This window comes from Atractosteus spatula, chromosome 7 (genome assembly GCF_055471065.1).
Source record: "Atractosteus spatula isolate fAtrSpa1 chromosome 7, fAtrSpa1.hap1, whole genome shotgun sequence".
NCBI classification, from domain to species: domain Eukaryota; kingdom Metazoa; phylum Chordata; class Actinopteri; order Semionotiformes; family Lepisosteidae; genus Atractosteus; species Atractosteus spatula.
In genome coordinates, this window is record NC_142712.1 from 48,761,068 (window position 1) to 48,777,890 (window position 16,823).

The 16,823-nt window shown below is 41.2% G+C and overlaps 1 protein-coding gene across 4 annotated transcripts; it reads left to right on the forward strand.

Annotated features, from left to right (window-relative positions):
* Positions 1–1,725: 1,725 nt before the first annotated feature.
* Positions 1,726–16,522, forward strand: aqp9b (aquaporin 9b). Of its 4 annotated transcripts, XM_088922186.1 has the most exons (8): positions 1,726–2,107; positions 3,723–3,849; positions 8,691–8,828; positions 9,792–9,910; positions 12,085–12,302; positions 14,265–14,408; positions 14,824–14,917; positions 16,023–16,522. In XM_088922186.1, the coding sequence occupies exons 1-8, from the start codon at positions 2,006–2,008 to the stop codon at positions 16,023–16,025; spliced, it is 945 nt and encodes a 314-aa protein (XP_088778312.1). In that variant the 5' UTR covers positions 1,726–2,005; the 3' UTR covers positions 16,026–16,522. The 4 variants fall into 4 exon arrangements, with proteins under 4 accessions (XP_088778312.1, XP_088778311.1, XP_088778313.1 ...); XM_088922185.1 differs by having other exon boundaries at positions 14,824–16,522; XM_088922187.1 differs by lacking the exon at positions 14,824–14,917.
* The last annotated feature ends 301 nt before the right edge of the window (positions 16,523–16,823 follow it).

Sequence of the window (16,823 nt, forward strand, 5' to 3'; positions counted from 1 at the left end):
CTCGCTGATGCCCGTCATGGTCTTTAACAAAGAAGGAAGTGTTCAGAATCATTCGAATGTGTTTCTCATGTTAACAGAGGGGTGGCTACATTTCAGTCCGTTGGGAATAATTAAAGATGATGCGCAGGTAATGTTTCTTAGCAGCGGGCCTGCATCTGTGTCACACCTGAACAGTATTTCTGTCGGGGATCCACTTTCGAGCCCCATTTCGGAAGGAAAAGGCCATTTAATCTAATGCGGGCCACCTAGAAAAAATGAAATATTCGCAAACAAGTAGATGTCTATAGCTGAGATTTTAAGTATCATGTCTGCGCTTAAAAGTTAAAACTGTCTGCAAACGGATTCTGTGATCAGTAGTTTTAAAGAATATATTTCTGGAGTTCTTCGTTGTATTGCTGGTTGAGATTGTCTATATGTTTTATGAGACAGTTCTGGAGCGTTTTTATCTTGCCCAACGTTGTGAATCACCTAATAATTACAAAAAATAATTATAGTGAGGACAGATATGGCAGTTAATGCTAAATGCATTGTCCTTTTCCCCGATAAATCCTAGGTGTAAAAATTTCGTTACCATCTCCAAATTATGATAGACAATGCCTTACTGTACCACAATGAAAATAAAAAAAAACATTAAACATGTATCTATACATGATTTCTATTTTAGCAACAATTTTGTTATATTAAACATGTTTGTTAGTAGGTCAGGTGGGTAGCTGCGTCAGCATGTGTAGTCTGCAAAGGACCAAGTAATAGCTTTATTCCATGCTGAAAAGAGAAGAGAGAAAACACAACGTTATACTATGAGAAAATACGGCAATAAAGATTTATGCTTTTAGTCTGTTTTTTGTAAATCTGTTGTAGGTAGATTAACCATAAAACGACGAAGAATGTGTGTCTTATATAAGTGGTTTTGTTTAACATATATTATCGGTTTAATTAGACTAAAGATGAACTAAAATCTGGGATCTTTCAAATGAAATCTGACACATTTAATTTATAGCTGACCAAGCGGTATTCTATCGCCTAGAGGGAGTTGCGAGTACTAGCCTATAATTTTTATTAAGTAGGCTACAGGGCAATTCACTCTAGATGTGCTGTCAGTTTGAGGTTTTGCACGACAGCTGAAACAACAATTCCGGAAAAAAATAAATGAAGAAACACCACAAATCCTTTTAAGCCCCTACAAAGAGCTATTTCCGACCCAAGAGCCCCGTCGCCACTAACTCTGGAGTCTTCTGTGGCTTTTGGATATCACTCTTTCCTGCTCCAGGAAATTCAAATGCTGTGAGGCTTCGATTCCTTATAAACTGAACTTAAATTTTATGCAGCAAATTAAATATATTTAATTACCCTTACGAAAAGAAATTACGAAAATTGCGTTTACAAGAAATGTCCTAATCCTTTATAGAAATCTAGGATAGGGTTACTGTATATGGACTTTTAGGACATTTCTCTGGAATCTTTAAGTCACCTATTGAATTTCGTAGCTAGCTGAGCAGCTCAAGAAATGTAATTTACCTGAACCCTTTAAGTTAGATTGGCGCTTCAGTGCTGAAATTCCAGAAACCGAGATTGCTCCTTTAACGCACATTTTAGCCTTGAAGTGAAGTAATGATTAAACTACGAGCATCGATTTCTCCTCTACCCAGCTTTTGAGTTCAAGTTAAAGGTGGTCCAATGTTTTTTTTTAACCAAACAAAGATATTTGAAAGCGGAACAAAGCGTTTGGCAATCTTACTGGTGAGAATAAAACTGTTAGGAACAGGGTGGTGGTGGTGGGGGGGGTGGATTCTATAAAGTTAATTGATCTTGTCGGTGGCTCTTGGTACGGTCGAGCTCTTGGGGGAAAAAAAAAATCGGGGATCGAAATAGACTAACCCGCCAGCGACCCCAGACAGACAAGCTCGGCGAAGGTTTTAAAAGCGGGGCAGCTGAACCGCGCGACACAGCCAGGCTTGTCAGTCCCCTCTCCTGCGAGGAGACAAGGTAGCTCAGTCAGCAGACGATGGAGAGGAAAACCAGGAGAAACCTGCGGGAGCGCTTCGCCCTGAAGAACAGTATAGTCAAGGAAGCCTTGGCAGAATTCCTCGGGACATTCGTACTCATCGTAAGTACCCTCACAGTGACCGAGCGAATTCATACAACATCGGCAGGTTAAGAATGGCACCTGTTGTCCTTGCTACCACTAGGAGTATGTATGAGGGGTAGTACTACTGTGAGAGACAGTGTTTAGTGTTTTGTGTGTGGTAACTTGTTTTCTGTGAGTGAAGTTGTGTTTACTCTCTGACCCAGGGAAAAGTGTGGCGTGGACGGTTGAGGAGAGAATGCAGTGTCCGTTATTCTTTTTATTCTTCTTGCTTGGTCTGCTAGTTTTGTTGGGGTTTTTTTAATCAATAAAGTGTGATAATCGGCCCGTGAAAGCTCTGTTTTCCTTCACGTGAATGCCTAAAACCCTATACCGAACCCAGGATTTTACATATATTTTTACATATACATAACTCTTTTGTAGATACAGTGGAATGAAAAAGAACACGTTTTTTCGTGAACAAGAGGAGTTATGACTGATTCATTTAATGAAGCAACTCTGTGCTTTTCACGAAAAGGGGGGTTGACTCATTTCTTTGATACTGGAAATTCATCGTGTCTCTTACACGAAGATTCATCAAATAGCTTGTTCACTGTCTCTGCCAATGGACGGAGGCGAACTGAAAACCCTGGTGACTTCAGAAAGCTGAAATCTGAAATGTGGCCATCAGAATAGTAGTCGGAAAAGAACAGTGAAAGTGCTGATGTTGGCGAAGAGTTCTTTCAACTGGCGAAGTAGCGCATGAACGTGGTATTAGAAACAATCTTCTGCTTTATAATATTTGAAAGACATTGCGTTATTCGTTTTAACTACTAAATACTTAAATGAAACAACTCTCGTCACTTAATAGATATCATGTATCAATTATAGAAACGCGACATATTTCAAAATTGTAATCTTCTATAGTTGAGGTAGGCAGTGTGGAGGCTGCCGTGCTTTTCTGCTTGGGCTCGGTCTGAGCTCAGTTTTGGAAAAGTGTATTGTTTTGTTCCGCACTGCGGTGAGTGTCACAGAGCAATTCAACGATTAATTCCGTTGCAAACGTGTAAAACAAAACAAAATGTTCAATTATCTAAAGTATTTAATTAAACAATAATTAGCTCCGTTGTCCCAGATACAGAAAGTTGCTGACACCCATATCTATGCGTAATGTTTGGCCTGTTTTGGACTAATATACTGTACAAGTTAACCTCTTATATGATATTAGCCTTTTGTCAATGAGACTGCTATTTGGACCCTTTACAGAACTATCTAATCATATACCTTTTAACTGTCAAAAGTTAGGTGTAGTAATTGTGCTGTTTCTGAACTGCAGTTCTGCACCAGCTACTACGGTGTTCTTTCCCCCTGATTAACCCGAGGACAGTTTGTTTCTGTTTGGGTAAACGAGTCAATTAAAATATCAAACGAGGCTATTTTCGGAGTGTCCTCGTTATTTTGTTTTTGTTTCTTCCCCAGGACTGGATAACTCCCCGCCCCACCCCCTCTTTTTTCTGTGGCTTTGCCCCGGAATGAAACAGTGATTCAAAAGCCCATCTAATTGAATGTGACGGCCGCAATACAAATCAGTATTTTTTTCTTCTTCGCATAATTAGACTCTGGAAACAACGGTCCTTTTTGTTTCTTTGAATCGCAGCTTTTCGGCTGTGGGTCAGTTGCCCAGACCGTTTTGAGTCGCGGTGCCGTGGGAGAGATGCTGACCATCCACATCGGATTCACTCTGGGTGTGACCATGGCGGTGTACGTGGCCGGAGGAGTGTCAGGTAACGGAAAACCCAGCACACCGCCACTGACAGACTGAGGCGTCTTAGTCATCTTTCTGAACCCCTAAATACGTACCGCTGTGCGGAGTAGGTCGTAAAGCACGTCGGCCCATGTTAACAGAAGCTAAAACCTCTCTTGCACAGTAATGCTGTGCAGCAAATTTGGAAAAAGCACACGGAGATCTGCGCAGCTCTTGCAGCACAGATTGAATTTCTTGTACTAATAGCTAAGAATTCCTTTGCAACATCCTTTCTGAGTCGTTGATCACAGCAAAGAAGACTGGTGCCAGAGTGCTGGTTAATAGATTGATTATTCCATCAGTACGCTCTAAATATTAATACTGGGAGCACTGGTAAAGTCTGAGCTTCTTTTAGTGGATATTAGAGGTGGATTTCTGGCATATCATCATATACAGATCTATCAGAATCTCTTCACACATCACAACCATCCAATACATTACAGGAAAATGTTCCAAGAGGGAGGATCCTAGAAGTACTGTTTATATTATTTTGGCTAATTTAAACCAAGGCTTCCTGATCATGGCATGACCTGACGTAAATGTGAGGAAGGCGGAATGACTTTATCCCTGTCCACTGAAACCCTGGAAGTTGACGTGTGACTGGCACAGTGTCTGCTGCATGCTCACAGACAAAGAACGCAGTGTAGTGATGTGCTGGAGACCTGCAGAGAATGCTTTTGCTAAGCCCAACCAGTGCAGTGTAACAGGAGCCCAGTGCCTGGCCTTGCACCTTACAAATATCCGAAAAAGTTTTTCAATGCTGATCAGCTGATTCAAGTATTTCAGGGTGTCATCACTCAGTCAGGCAGCACTGACAGAATGGAAATACTGAGTGTGTTGGAACTGAAGGAACAGTACATACAGAGCAACTACATTCCAGACAAACATCGACGTGATCTATAGTTATTACCATGGAAACCCATGCACTATGCAATAACTGTCACAACAAGCTATAGAAGTGTGTGTACAGGGAGGTAGGTGCAGTGGGTGGTGCATTTGAGTGTACAGCCATAATCCTTTAGATAAAACATTAATCAGTTGCTTCATGTCAACATAGTAGGGTCTGCAAATAGTGGTTATTGTGGGCAGTTTGACTACACATTACATATCCCCATTGGCAAAGCTGGGGCTAGATATTACTGACATGCAAAGCTAAACACCCGTTTCATGCAATCCTGAATGGATTTTTTGTGTTTGCTTCCCTAGGATTACTGCAGAAAAAAATTATAGAAATAAGAAAAATTATACTTATTAAGAATTAATTAATGGTTTTCTTATCAACCTGCTAAGATATCGTAATGTCCACAAATTAACTCTGGGAGCTTTCTTTTTTATAAGATTTTTGGCTTACCATTTATACAGTAGTATCTGGGTTTCACTTAAAATAAATCGAAGTGTCTGCATATGTCCCTTTAAGGGTGCATACTGTACATAATGGACAAATAATACAGGACAGATCTAATTAAAAATACCCAGCATGTTAAAGGCGTTGAGCACTGCTCCCCTTAATTTTTTTATCCTGTTGACAGTGAACGGATTCTTCTGGTCTGGTCAGCCACAGCAGTGCTCTTCTTTTCCATGGGAAAATTTTTCACTTCTGCACAGTAGATAAGCAACACGAGTTTTATACCAACAACCGTTTCCACATCGCCAGAGAGAAATGCCGCATGCCGTCTTTTGTAATAACTTTGACCACAGCTACATATTTCGCTTTCTGCTGCACCAAGAGAAAACACATCTCTCAAAACAAGCAGCCTTGCAATTTTTTTAAGTATTGATTATTAGTTAGCCATAAACACGCCGTCCCCTGCCAGTCCAGCATTTCCATATTATGGCATAATCTCTCTTAGGCCACATTACACACTTCCCTGAGTAGGAAGCTCCTTTCTTATCTGCTTTCGACAGTAACAATCAGTGTGGACAGGGACACAGGGTACTTTTATCTTCCACCCACATGACCAAGAAAAACCTACTGTACAGGCTGTGAAATGACATCTGTGATGATCACCTGAGATATCGGACTAATGAGCTTTTCTGGGGCACAGGATCCTTGTATGAGGCGACCGTGTTGGAATCAGGTGTGGGCAACCTGTGGATGTCCGCTATTCCTTTCTTAGTCTACACAAAGTCTTCCCACCAACAGAAGCTGGTTTGGTTTTCTTGGTAGGGATGTGGGAAAGATGTGAGCTGGAGGAACTGGGTGTTATTCTGTGCAGAACCCTTGCACTAGTTCATTCCACGCTCTGAAATTGTTTTAAGCAGATTTAGCCGGCTTATGTCAGACTCAATTCAGACAGACTCTTTCAGCCTGTTGTTGTTGTGCTGCTCTTTCTGAATGGGATATGGATTAGTTCTCAGTGTGTAGGATGACGCCCCAGTGGTATCAGCCCAGCAGAGGTCATACATAACCTTGGGGGCTAGACAAATGGCGTGAGCGCGATTGATCGCAGTGATGGTGGCCGTAGGGCCTGTTGTCACATGAAAACTTGAAGGTATTTGGTCAACTGATGGGAGAGAAAAGAGCAAAGCAGTCCATCTCCAGATACATGTTCCATTCTAGATTCATTTCTAAATCTAACCTTCCGTTTGAGAATATGTGTCTGCCAAAAGAGCATGTTAAAATACACCAGTCAACAGACATGTTGGTTGCAAAAACACCTGAAGTGAACTAAAAGAAGAGCAAAGACACAGAGCCAAACACCTGCATCGTTATATTTTACAACATGGTGAAGTACAAAGTACAGACAACACAAGATGTTCAGAAGTGCTATACCTGTGTACCACAAAGAGTGTTGTTGCTGAAAATCACAGTAGGAAGCCCTGTGATCTACAGGGTGTTTCTCCTTTTAAAAAAAAGATATTCTGTCACACTGTCCCTGGTCTCTTTTAAAGAAAAGGCAAATAGTAAAAACAATGAAGGAGTTATTCGAGATATATGAGTATGTACTGTAATGCACCTGTTGCTGGCTGAGAGTTAATTATACTGGTTTCATGTTTACCTAAATCTGCCTAATATTTATTGGAGTAGCTTGTCAACTACCCAGTCACCTAAACCACAAATATTGCTTTTTGCTGTCTGGATATATCACAGTGCCATTTTACCATTCTGAAAAGCTCTTGCCTCTGATGTTTTGCGGCATGCCTTTAGATCCTTACAGCTAGAATGTAACAGTTGCTCTTCTCCTTAATTCAATTTTATTGCCATTGGCAATGGGCTCATGGATACAAGCAAGAGTGATATCAAATTACATCGTGTGTGGATGGAGTGGTAAATAGACTTAATATCTTGGATCAGCTTGCCCACTTATTACTTAGGCTAAAAAATACTGAAAATTTAATTGCATTCTTCTAGTGGGACAGGCTGGAAACACTAGGGAGAAGTGCATCACAAGCAATCTGAGAGTGAGAAGTAATTCCAGCCCGTTATTCTGTTTGAATTAGCAGTGCTTGTTACACTGTACACTTCATTGAAGCCGAGGAAAAAGTAAACAGGGATTTTTAAAATATGTTTTATTTTCATTAAACTTGATAGAATATGTGCCAAAACGTTAATTCTCTTTTGCAATGACATGATCAATCTGTCAACTAATTTTTATGATTCATGGAATTAAACAGCAATTTGCATCCCAAAGGATCCCAATAACCTTTAAACATATAAGATGCGCCATCACTAGGCTTCTCCCACAGAAATCCCTGTGGATACCGCTCACCCAGGAGCAACTTTAGAAACGTTGCTGCAGGAGACGCAAGATCACACAGAGGTCCAGAGTAGCCCAGCTAATAATCTCTTTAACCATTTTTTAGTCTTGAGAACTCTAACCGTTTCCGCTGTGCTCAAGCCCAACAGAATTGGCTGAGATGGTTTTCCGCGTGTCTTTTCATTCACCTCTCTGCTGCACAGTAAGGGTTCAGGAAAAAAAAAAACTCTTTCTCTAGTAACTGCCTGTGACTTTCAAACAGCCAGCAGTACCAAGTGACAACGGTAAGTGAGAACAGGAAGAAGACAGGACAACCAAACCGTTAACGAGTGTGCACTTTGGAAACTCCAAGCCCACAACCGTAGCGTGACTCTTTTTACCCTGAGGCTTCTTGTATCATCCCCTAAAAGCCCTCCGACAAGTACAGGGTTTGTAGCTGGTGTTGAGTCTTGATTGTGTCTTACCGTCTAGGGCACGACTGGGACAGCCTCAAACACTGCTTCCCCATGGCCCAGGCAGTGCTATCACGGCCTGCCTGTGAGGCAATGCTGATGGGTGTTGCCAAACTCTTGCAACTGCACTGTGGATGCAATCCTAAACCTTTCAAGCCTCAAGGCATCTTTAATGAAGTAGGTGAAATACAAAAAGGCATTTAAATGAATAGTGTAACCTGAAACATTCTTTTAATATATTCCACTGCTAGAAGAAAAGATACAATGTTTTGGCTGTTACATCTTCCTCAGCTATGAAGAAGGATCTCACACCAGCGGAAGACCCAAAGCCAAAACGTTGTTTCTTTAATTCTACTTTTCAGCTCGGAATTAATTTTACTTATTCAACGCACACCAACACAGCTTGAATCCCTAACATGCACAATGAGCGCCTTGCAGGTCTAGACTTAATTTTGTTTTGTCTGAATAACGACGCAATTCCAACGTTGGAAAAAAAAGCTCGAAATGGATCCTTGGTGAAGAGGGCCCATACAGCGCTTCTAGAAAAGACGTTACTGGGAGATTTTCATTTTATAATCGCGAGATACTTACTAGCAGAATCTGGAAAATGCTTCATTTGGATTAGATGAGCTCTCGGTTAAATCGCGCTTTTTTTTTGGCTGGATTTCCAGGGGCACACGTGAACCCGGCCGTGTCCCTCGCCATGCTGGTTTTGGGCAAGCTGAAGCTGGTGAAGTTCCCGGTGTACGTGCTCGCCCAGTTCCTCGGCGCCTTTGCCGGGGCTGCAGCCGTGTACGGGCTGTATTACGGTACGTATGAAAATGTCCCCGAAGTTCCTCATTTTCATCTAGGGCTAAATCATTCTGCTTCTGTCTGTAGGCCTGCGTCACAGGGAAGAAGGATTACCCGTTCAGATTATTTTCGCGTGCTTTTGAGGAAAGAAAGTAATAATATTAGGGCCCTGGAATTTAGGAAATGAAGTTATTTCAAAAGTGGTTCGTTCCTAGAGCCACAACATTAATAAATTCTATCTAAAAAATGATTGTGGAGGTTCAGTAAAGCCACGCCTTGTTTTATCACGTATAAAATGGCTAAATCTAATAAATTCTAAAGAATGTAATTGGATTAATCAACGCACGCCGTGGACTGGTGTGTATATTCACAAAAAATGAAGAAAAGACCCTGGCTTAAGTGATTTGACTGAAATTCTGTTTGACATATGTCTCGTGCTTTTCAGCGTTCAGTGAGGTTACACAGGCCTTGAGTGTGAATAGAATAAATGGAAAGACTATTGATTGTTACAGTGGAAGGCTCAAATGGGTCCCAAGACCTTTTATAGGACAGAAAACCTAGAAAGCATGTCAGGTTACATTCCAAACACTATTTACGTTGCTGGACTTGGAAGCTGTATCCTAATGACAAAACCAGTGAATACTGCCCAACTGCCTGTCATCAGATTGGGTGTCTGCTAGTGTTGAAGATTTGTACTGTATATCAGTTTTGGACCTCCCTAGCAATGATTCAAGAAAAATGTAATATGTACCTGATTTTACATTAACCGAGATTGTAATATACTCAATTTCTTCAAATGCTGTGTCTGTAAACTTCCTGCATATTATGCTCTTTCTATTTTTTTTAAATGATACATATCACATAAGTATTAAATGTAAGATATAAAACAAGTGTAATAAACTGATTAGCAAAGGAATGATGCACAGCAAAATGTCCAATGGTGACACTGTGAAATGTACCAACCCTGTGTTGTATTCTAGATGCCTTTATGGATTACACCAATGGAATACTAATTGTTACTGGTCCCAACGCTACAGCACATATCTTTGCATCATATCCGGGAAGACACTTGTCAATCCTAAATGGATTCATAGATCAGGTGAGTGCTAGGTGGTGATAAGGAAAATGGATGTTACACTCCTTTCTGCATTGCATCCTCCATCATCAGTCACATCCGTAATCCACCATTATCTATAAACTGTGTAATGATTTTGCACAGCATGGGTGTCAGAGGGGGGAAGTGTGGTGGCGAATGATTAGCATTGCTGCCTCACAGCACTGTGGCCCAGGGCTCAGTTCTGAACCTGGGGTGCAATCTGTGTGGAGTTTGTATGTTCTCCCCATGTTCACATTTTCTCTGGGTTAATTGGCTACTGGGAAGGTTGGCCCTTCCAGAATGAATGTGTGCATGTTTGTGTCTGGGTGTCCCCTGCCGTGAACTGGCGTCCTGCCCAGGGTGTAGCCCACCTTGCTCCCATTGCTTGCTGGGACAGGTTTCCCCATGACTCTGAATTAGTTGAAGCATTTAGAAAATGGATGGACATCGATGAGTGTGTTTGAGTTTCATTGCTACTGTTCGCTGCTTCTGTGTGTAAATACGAGGTACCCAGGAGGGACAGTGTGCCATAATCATCCAGGTGGATGCTGCACATTGGTGGTGGTGGAGGGGAGTCCCCATTACCTGTAAAGCGCTTTGAGTGGAGTGTCCAGAAAAGCACTATATAAGTGTAAGCAATTATAATTATTATTATTATAATTCTGTGTACTTTAGTCCAGTCTCTCAGGAGCAGGACATGTGCTGACCAGATCAGAGCCACAAGGAGGACACCAGGCTTTTGAACCATGCGTGTGAAATAGATTTTTCTTTGCTCATCTTAAATTCCAGCCATGATTACTGGTGCTAAAATTTAAAATTTGGACAATGTGGCTTTAAATTAAACTAGAGACCTTAACGACCTAACATTTTAAAATTCAACCATAAACCTCTGAGATAGTTCTATCAAAAACTAAAGGCATGTGCACTTGAATGTAGTCAGACAAGCAGTCATATTGTTGTTTCTGATCGGGGTTAATGGGACTTTAACGTTAAAAGTCCCATTTAAAGTTAAGAGGTTTTTTAACGTTAAAAGCCTGCATCTTCCATGTGGCAGTCAGTGATCACAGCAGCAGTATTAGGAAAAAACTGTAACAGTGATACTGTTACACAAGAAATGACAGACCTATGGCCCAGACCTTGTACCTACTGAATATTTTAATTAAATCTTACCTGAAAGCAAATATCCAATATTGAATTCAAATTTTAAGATAACATTTCTTAGACATAAAATTCAGGATTATGTTGGAATTCAAATTACATATTAGAATGTAAAAATATATGGTTGTTGCCAATGTATATATTTTGTACTATTAAATAAAGAAAGTGAAGTACTGTTGTTCTTAAGGTAGAAAAACAAACATCGGTACACTAATTCAATTAGTGCCATGGTTTTTAGGATAGACAGCTAATGCAAAAAATATCTACAGCTAATCACTTAGAATTGATTATTCCGAATGTTAAAAGCACTTTACTCCATTAGCAGCTGTTGTGGGATCCTCATTCATTTGTAGGTTTTCCAACTATGCACTTTCATTGTGGCTGACCTTTGCCTCAGATGGTAAAGATGAAGATGTGGGCAATGCTATTTGCAATCCAGGGTTAAAAAAACAGGAAGTGAGTGAGACATAATACTTAAGTACTTTCTGAACGAACCAATTAGGTTTGTCTATTCAGTGCTAAACCCCAGGTTTTGGTTCAGTATCGGGCAGCTTGATGTTATTGCGGTTTGGCATTGCTGCTCACAGTGCTAGTGTCCTAGGTTCAATTCTGGAGCTGGAGTGCTGTCTTTGTGGAGTTCGTATGGTCTTCCTGTGTGCGTGTGGGATTCCTCCCTTAGTCCAAAAACGTACAGGTAGATTAATTGGTTTCTGAGAACATTGGCCCTGGTGTGAGTGTTTGTGTATCTGCCCTGAGATGGACTGATGTCCTGTCCAGGGTGTAAACTGCCTTATGCCTGTCGTTTGCTGGGATAGGCTTCAGCTCCACTGCAGCTCTTAAATGGAAGAAGTGGTTAGAACATGTATTATTATTGATTCAATATCTTTGGAAGTGCTATTTCCAAATGCTTTCTTCCATAAAACAAATAATCTTCTTGATTTCTGGATTGGTTGAGCCCTTATTACAGCAGTTGTGCAGTATGATTCTAGCTCACCTCTCCTGTCCCTTGTGTGACACAGGTCATAGGGACGGGCACCCTGGTGCTTTGTATTCTGGCCATTGTGGATGGGAAGAACAATGGGGCACCCAAAGGAATGGAGCCTTTAGTGATTGGTCTGATCATCATGGCTATTGGGGTCTCCATGGGACTGAACTGTGGGTACCCTATAAATCCTGCCCGGGACCTCGGCCCACGCCTGTTCACTGCAGTGGCAGGATGGGGAAGAGATGTCTTCAGGTAGGACATTGTTCTACAGCACTTTGCATAACACCGAGGACAGGGGCCGAGCTACTTCCTGCAGAATAACTCTAACCAGCCTCCCCTCTCCACAGTAAAATCGAAGCTGGAGCCCAGAGTTTCAACGTTACAGGGAGATAAGTCAAAGCCAGAGTTCATCAGTGACATTTACGGGATTGCAATTGAAACGTCAGACAAATCATGGCTCCATGATTTTTTCCTTCAAGGAATTGTCAGATAAAGTTTCACAAGTCTGTGCTAAGGAAGTTAAGTCTCTTAAGTTCTCTTTACATGCCTACTCCATTACTTTCTAGCTCTGTGAGTTTTACCGTGTCCCTGTTACAATGCACAGCCTGTCAATGTCCAGTCCAGCTGCACTGAATTCCTCTTCATTGTGCCGGGGCTTTTCTTTCACACAGAGAATGGGTAGTGAGGGGACTGAGTGCAAGTAAGATGAAGTGACCGGCCTTCACACAACAGGACGGTTTTCAAGCTTTCTGGTATCCTGACATATGAAATTAACCTTTAACATAAAGGTTTATCATCTGCACACTGAATAAATGATGCCCTTAATATAGCCATTATATGACCCTTAATGAAGAAGCCAGTAGTCTTTCCTTTGAGAGGAAAAGGATAGTTTCATTAATTCTGCTTCCCAGCTTTGCCATTATTTTTAATCGCCATCTTATAGGATGTATGGTTAAACCTGTAACAGCTGCCTTTGCATTACTTTTCTCACAATTTTCAACAAAGTCAGAAGGCCAGACTGTGTGAATTGTTCTTGCTTGTTAATGACGGATTTACAGCCCAAGAGAGGAAGAAAGCACCAGTTTAATATCGGGCTGATAATACTCTCTCTGCTACCGGGAGATAAGGTACAGTAAGGTCCAGCAGAGGGCGCCCTTTCCTCTAAATCAGACCACACTTCAGAAACGTCTTTACAACGAAGATAATTGTGTTTACAGTACATCTGACTTCTACTATATATGCTTCTACAGTATAAGTGTATGATAATGTGTATAAAAAGTCAAAAACTATAAATGTTCAATAATTTCACCTAGCATTATTTATGCAGATTAAAGGGGAAACAGGTAAAATAAAAAATGGTGACTCATTTCTATTGAATTCAATAATCAGAAAGTACTCCAAAGAGGTACAGAGCTCCTGTAGTTCACAAATGGTGAATCATGTGGACTAATCTGCAGAGGGGGCTCAGCTGACTAATGATCATAATCCACCAGACTCAATCAACTATGACCCAGTAGCCTTAACAGGAAATACCTTGAAAGCAGATTTAGAGCAGATGTGCTGGAAAAGGCTTCTGCTACTCAGGGTTGTCACTGACTTCCATCTAGGCTTGCCAAACCGTGGCAAAAACCAACAGAATCAACCGTCAATCAAATGTCCTTCAATGGGCACAGCAGTAGGTAACACTGTGGTAAAATCGATAAGCAAGCCATTCAGAGAACATTCCGTTTCCTGTTGCGCTGGGTTTAGTCACACTCTGACCTACAGTATACTCATGACTCAGTGAGAAGTGATAGGAACTCACTGGCTCTGGCTTCAAATTCATTGCCCTTTAGAGCTGAAGCGCTCTTTGATAGCAGAGGGTGTTAGCTCTTTCTGTAGAAAAGAAATAATATCAGTGATCACCAAAACGCTTATCGGGACAAAATGTAGACAAATTAAGAGGCAAATACTCTATACAAGGTTTTTTATGTTAACTTTTGATACCTTTTACACTTTTAGATTCCTTTTTTCAAACTAAGGCACGCATTTGTTATTATCTTCTATAAGCAGTTACAGTCATGGTTTTCATGTACTGCAAACAAATTATGACCATAAAGGAATACCTCAGATAATCCAGCATGAACTGACAAAGCAAAGCAACTAGAGGAGACGGGTTTTGCCTTGTGTGCAGGGGTGTCCCCTGCCGTCATGCTGCCTGTTCTGTCTCCGCAGCGCTGGGAGTAACTGGTGGTGGATTCCAGTATCTGGCCCGTTGGTGGGCGGGGTTGTAGGAGCTGTGTTGTACCTGTTGTTCATCGAGCTGCACCACGCCGAGCCGCAGAAGCACCTGGAAGAAGAGAACAGCGTCAAGGAAAAGTACGAAATGATTATGAGCTAAGGTCCTGCAGAGGGGCCTGCGGTGCTGCTCCAGTCACTTCGACGCTGCTAGATTAGACCCGAGGAACTGCTTCTCACACGCTCTGGGAGGACACTCTAGGATTCTGCAGTCAAGAACAGGCCCCTGTAATAGAACCAGGGCAGCTCAGTTGTAGGAACTCTACTGTAAGACTGGAACAAACCCACTCTCAGTACAGCTCATAGACTTTGTTACAAATGGCCAGCATTGACACAGACAACATACACAGAAAGGGCCATAAGTATGCCTCCTAGTGCAATATTCTTCACTGTTTTTCTTCATAAAACAGGGGCTGTTAATCTGGTAGAACTCTACACCAAGCTAGCTTCTCTTATTTTAGTGTTCGGCCCTTAAAAATGTTACTTTTGCTTTCAGGAAATGCAGGAAAATAACTGTAGACGGAGGTTTGAAGTGTAAAACGTTTGAAGAATTATCCGGGAGTTTTGACTTTCGGTCACTGAATATGAAGGTAGGGCTTATGAGAGGTGACTCGGTGGCTCCCAGTATCCAGCTTTTTCCTCTTGTTATGAGCCAGGAAAGAAGCATCCTATAGCTTTGTAATTTAAAAAAATTACATTGGCAAATATCCTGCCAAAGAATGTTTTAATTTCTGAGAAAATTAAGGCTCATAATGCAAAAACCAGTTAGTGGAATGCCCTTTAAATTAACAACTTGAACATCTTTCCCAGCATCCTTCCACTCATCAAAATATTTCACAGTTTTATGCTAAATGGCTAATGCATTCCCTACTCAAATATGCCTTCTGTCTTGACATTCAGTGGGTTTGAGAGTGACGTCGTACAGGCATGTATCTGCTCTCTATTATAAATTGCAGTGAGCACTTTTTATGCCCCACAGAATTCACCCTTAACGTGTGTGAAGTGTCAGCATTTTCTTTATGGTCTTTGAAAAGAAAACCAGTGTTTGCCAGAAAACCAGTGACCAAACCGGTGTTTGGTCCTTGTTAATTCATTTTAAAGAGTAAAGTAAATAAAAGCTCTAGAACCGGAAAGCACACAAGCCACAGTGGAATATGTGCAAAGTAGTTTAAAGGGGAATGCAAACAGACTATAGCACACACAGCAACCCACAATGAAAACCAAGAAACAGGGCATGTTTCTGAGCTGCTGCAGTTCAATGTGGAGTTGCTACACCCCCATTACTGACAGAAGGGGGGCGCTTTTAGAAAGATTTCACTCGTCCTTCCCGGTGCCATATCGTACGACAGACAAAAGGCAGAGGGTGACCTCACAGCGTGTTTCCTTTGGCAGTGGCTGGGTGAATGGTGCAGTCCATCTGGATATGGGCACATGCACATTTGGATCCACATGTGGATACACGTATCCATCTGCTGATACTAGCGGTTAAGCAGGGAGAGTCAGGGGAGCTCTGCTGGACAGAGCTAGGCTCTGCGTCCCTCACAGGAATGTGCTAGCGAGCTCACATAATTACTTACTAAAACTAGATTACACGCAGTGTAGCTAAATACAAAAAAAGAGCTCGGATGGCTTGGAAGGAGCACTTTAGTTTGTGACTCTGTTAGAAAGCATCCCAAACCTTCTTTCTTTTTACAGTAAAGCACATCAGGCCACTGACTGCCACCTCTAGGCCACTCTGTGTAGGAGCATACTGGATTCTACAACCTCTGTTGACAGGTTTTTCTTCTTCTATATCTTAATATGTAGTATGTGTTACATGAAAATTAGATCTATACGATATACAATAGTTTTTAAATTAGATCCATACTATATAATAGATTTTTTCAGATGATGTGTAACTATAAAAACATGTTTTGCCACAGTTAATGGTACGGTCTCACAATTGTCTCACAATGGCTATTTCAGCTCACTGTGGTTTCATTACAGAATTTAATGAACATGTTGTATTTAGTAATTGACCCAGCTTTGGGTGAAAACGTGTTTTTGTTTTTGTTACTTTCTTTTGCTGTTACAGTCGCTATCTGTACTGTCTGCCTCCTCCATGGATTTACTTTCAACACAGCTTTGACAAATTTACTGTCAACTTCATGTAAAATAATGAAAATGTACCATAAATAAACGCTAAAAATGTTTAATAATGCCTCCATTGTGCGTATCATTAATATCTCCATTTATTTACAGTGCCTCTCCCAAAGAGGACTGAAACCCACGATCGCCCAGTTTCAAGTCCAGAGCCTAAACTAAGCTCATTTCTGAAGTAGTATGTAACTATTTTGTGTTATAGGCCCAGTTTTTTCATATTTATGCAGTAAAGGCAAGGAGTGCTGGTTCTGCCCATTTGCAAACACATCAATTTAGCCAAATGTACATGTATGCATGTAATGAATAAAAGGGAGTCCATGTATCTAATTGTTATGTAGAATAGCTGAGGCGTGA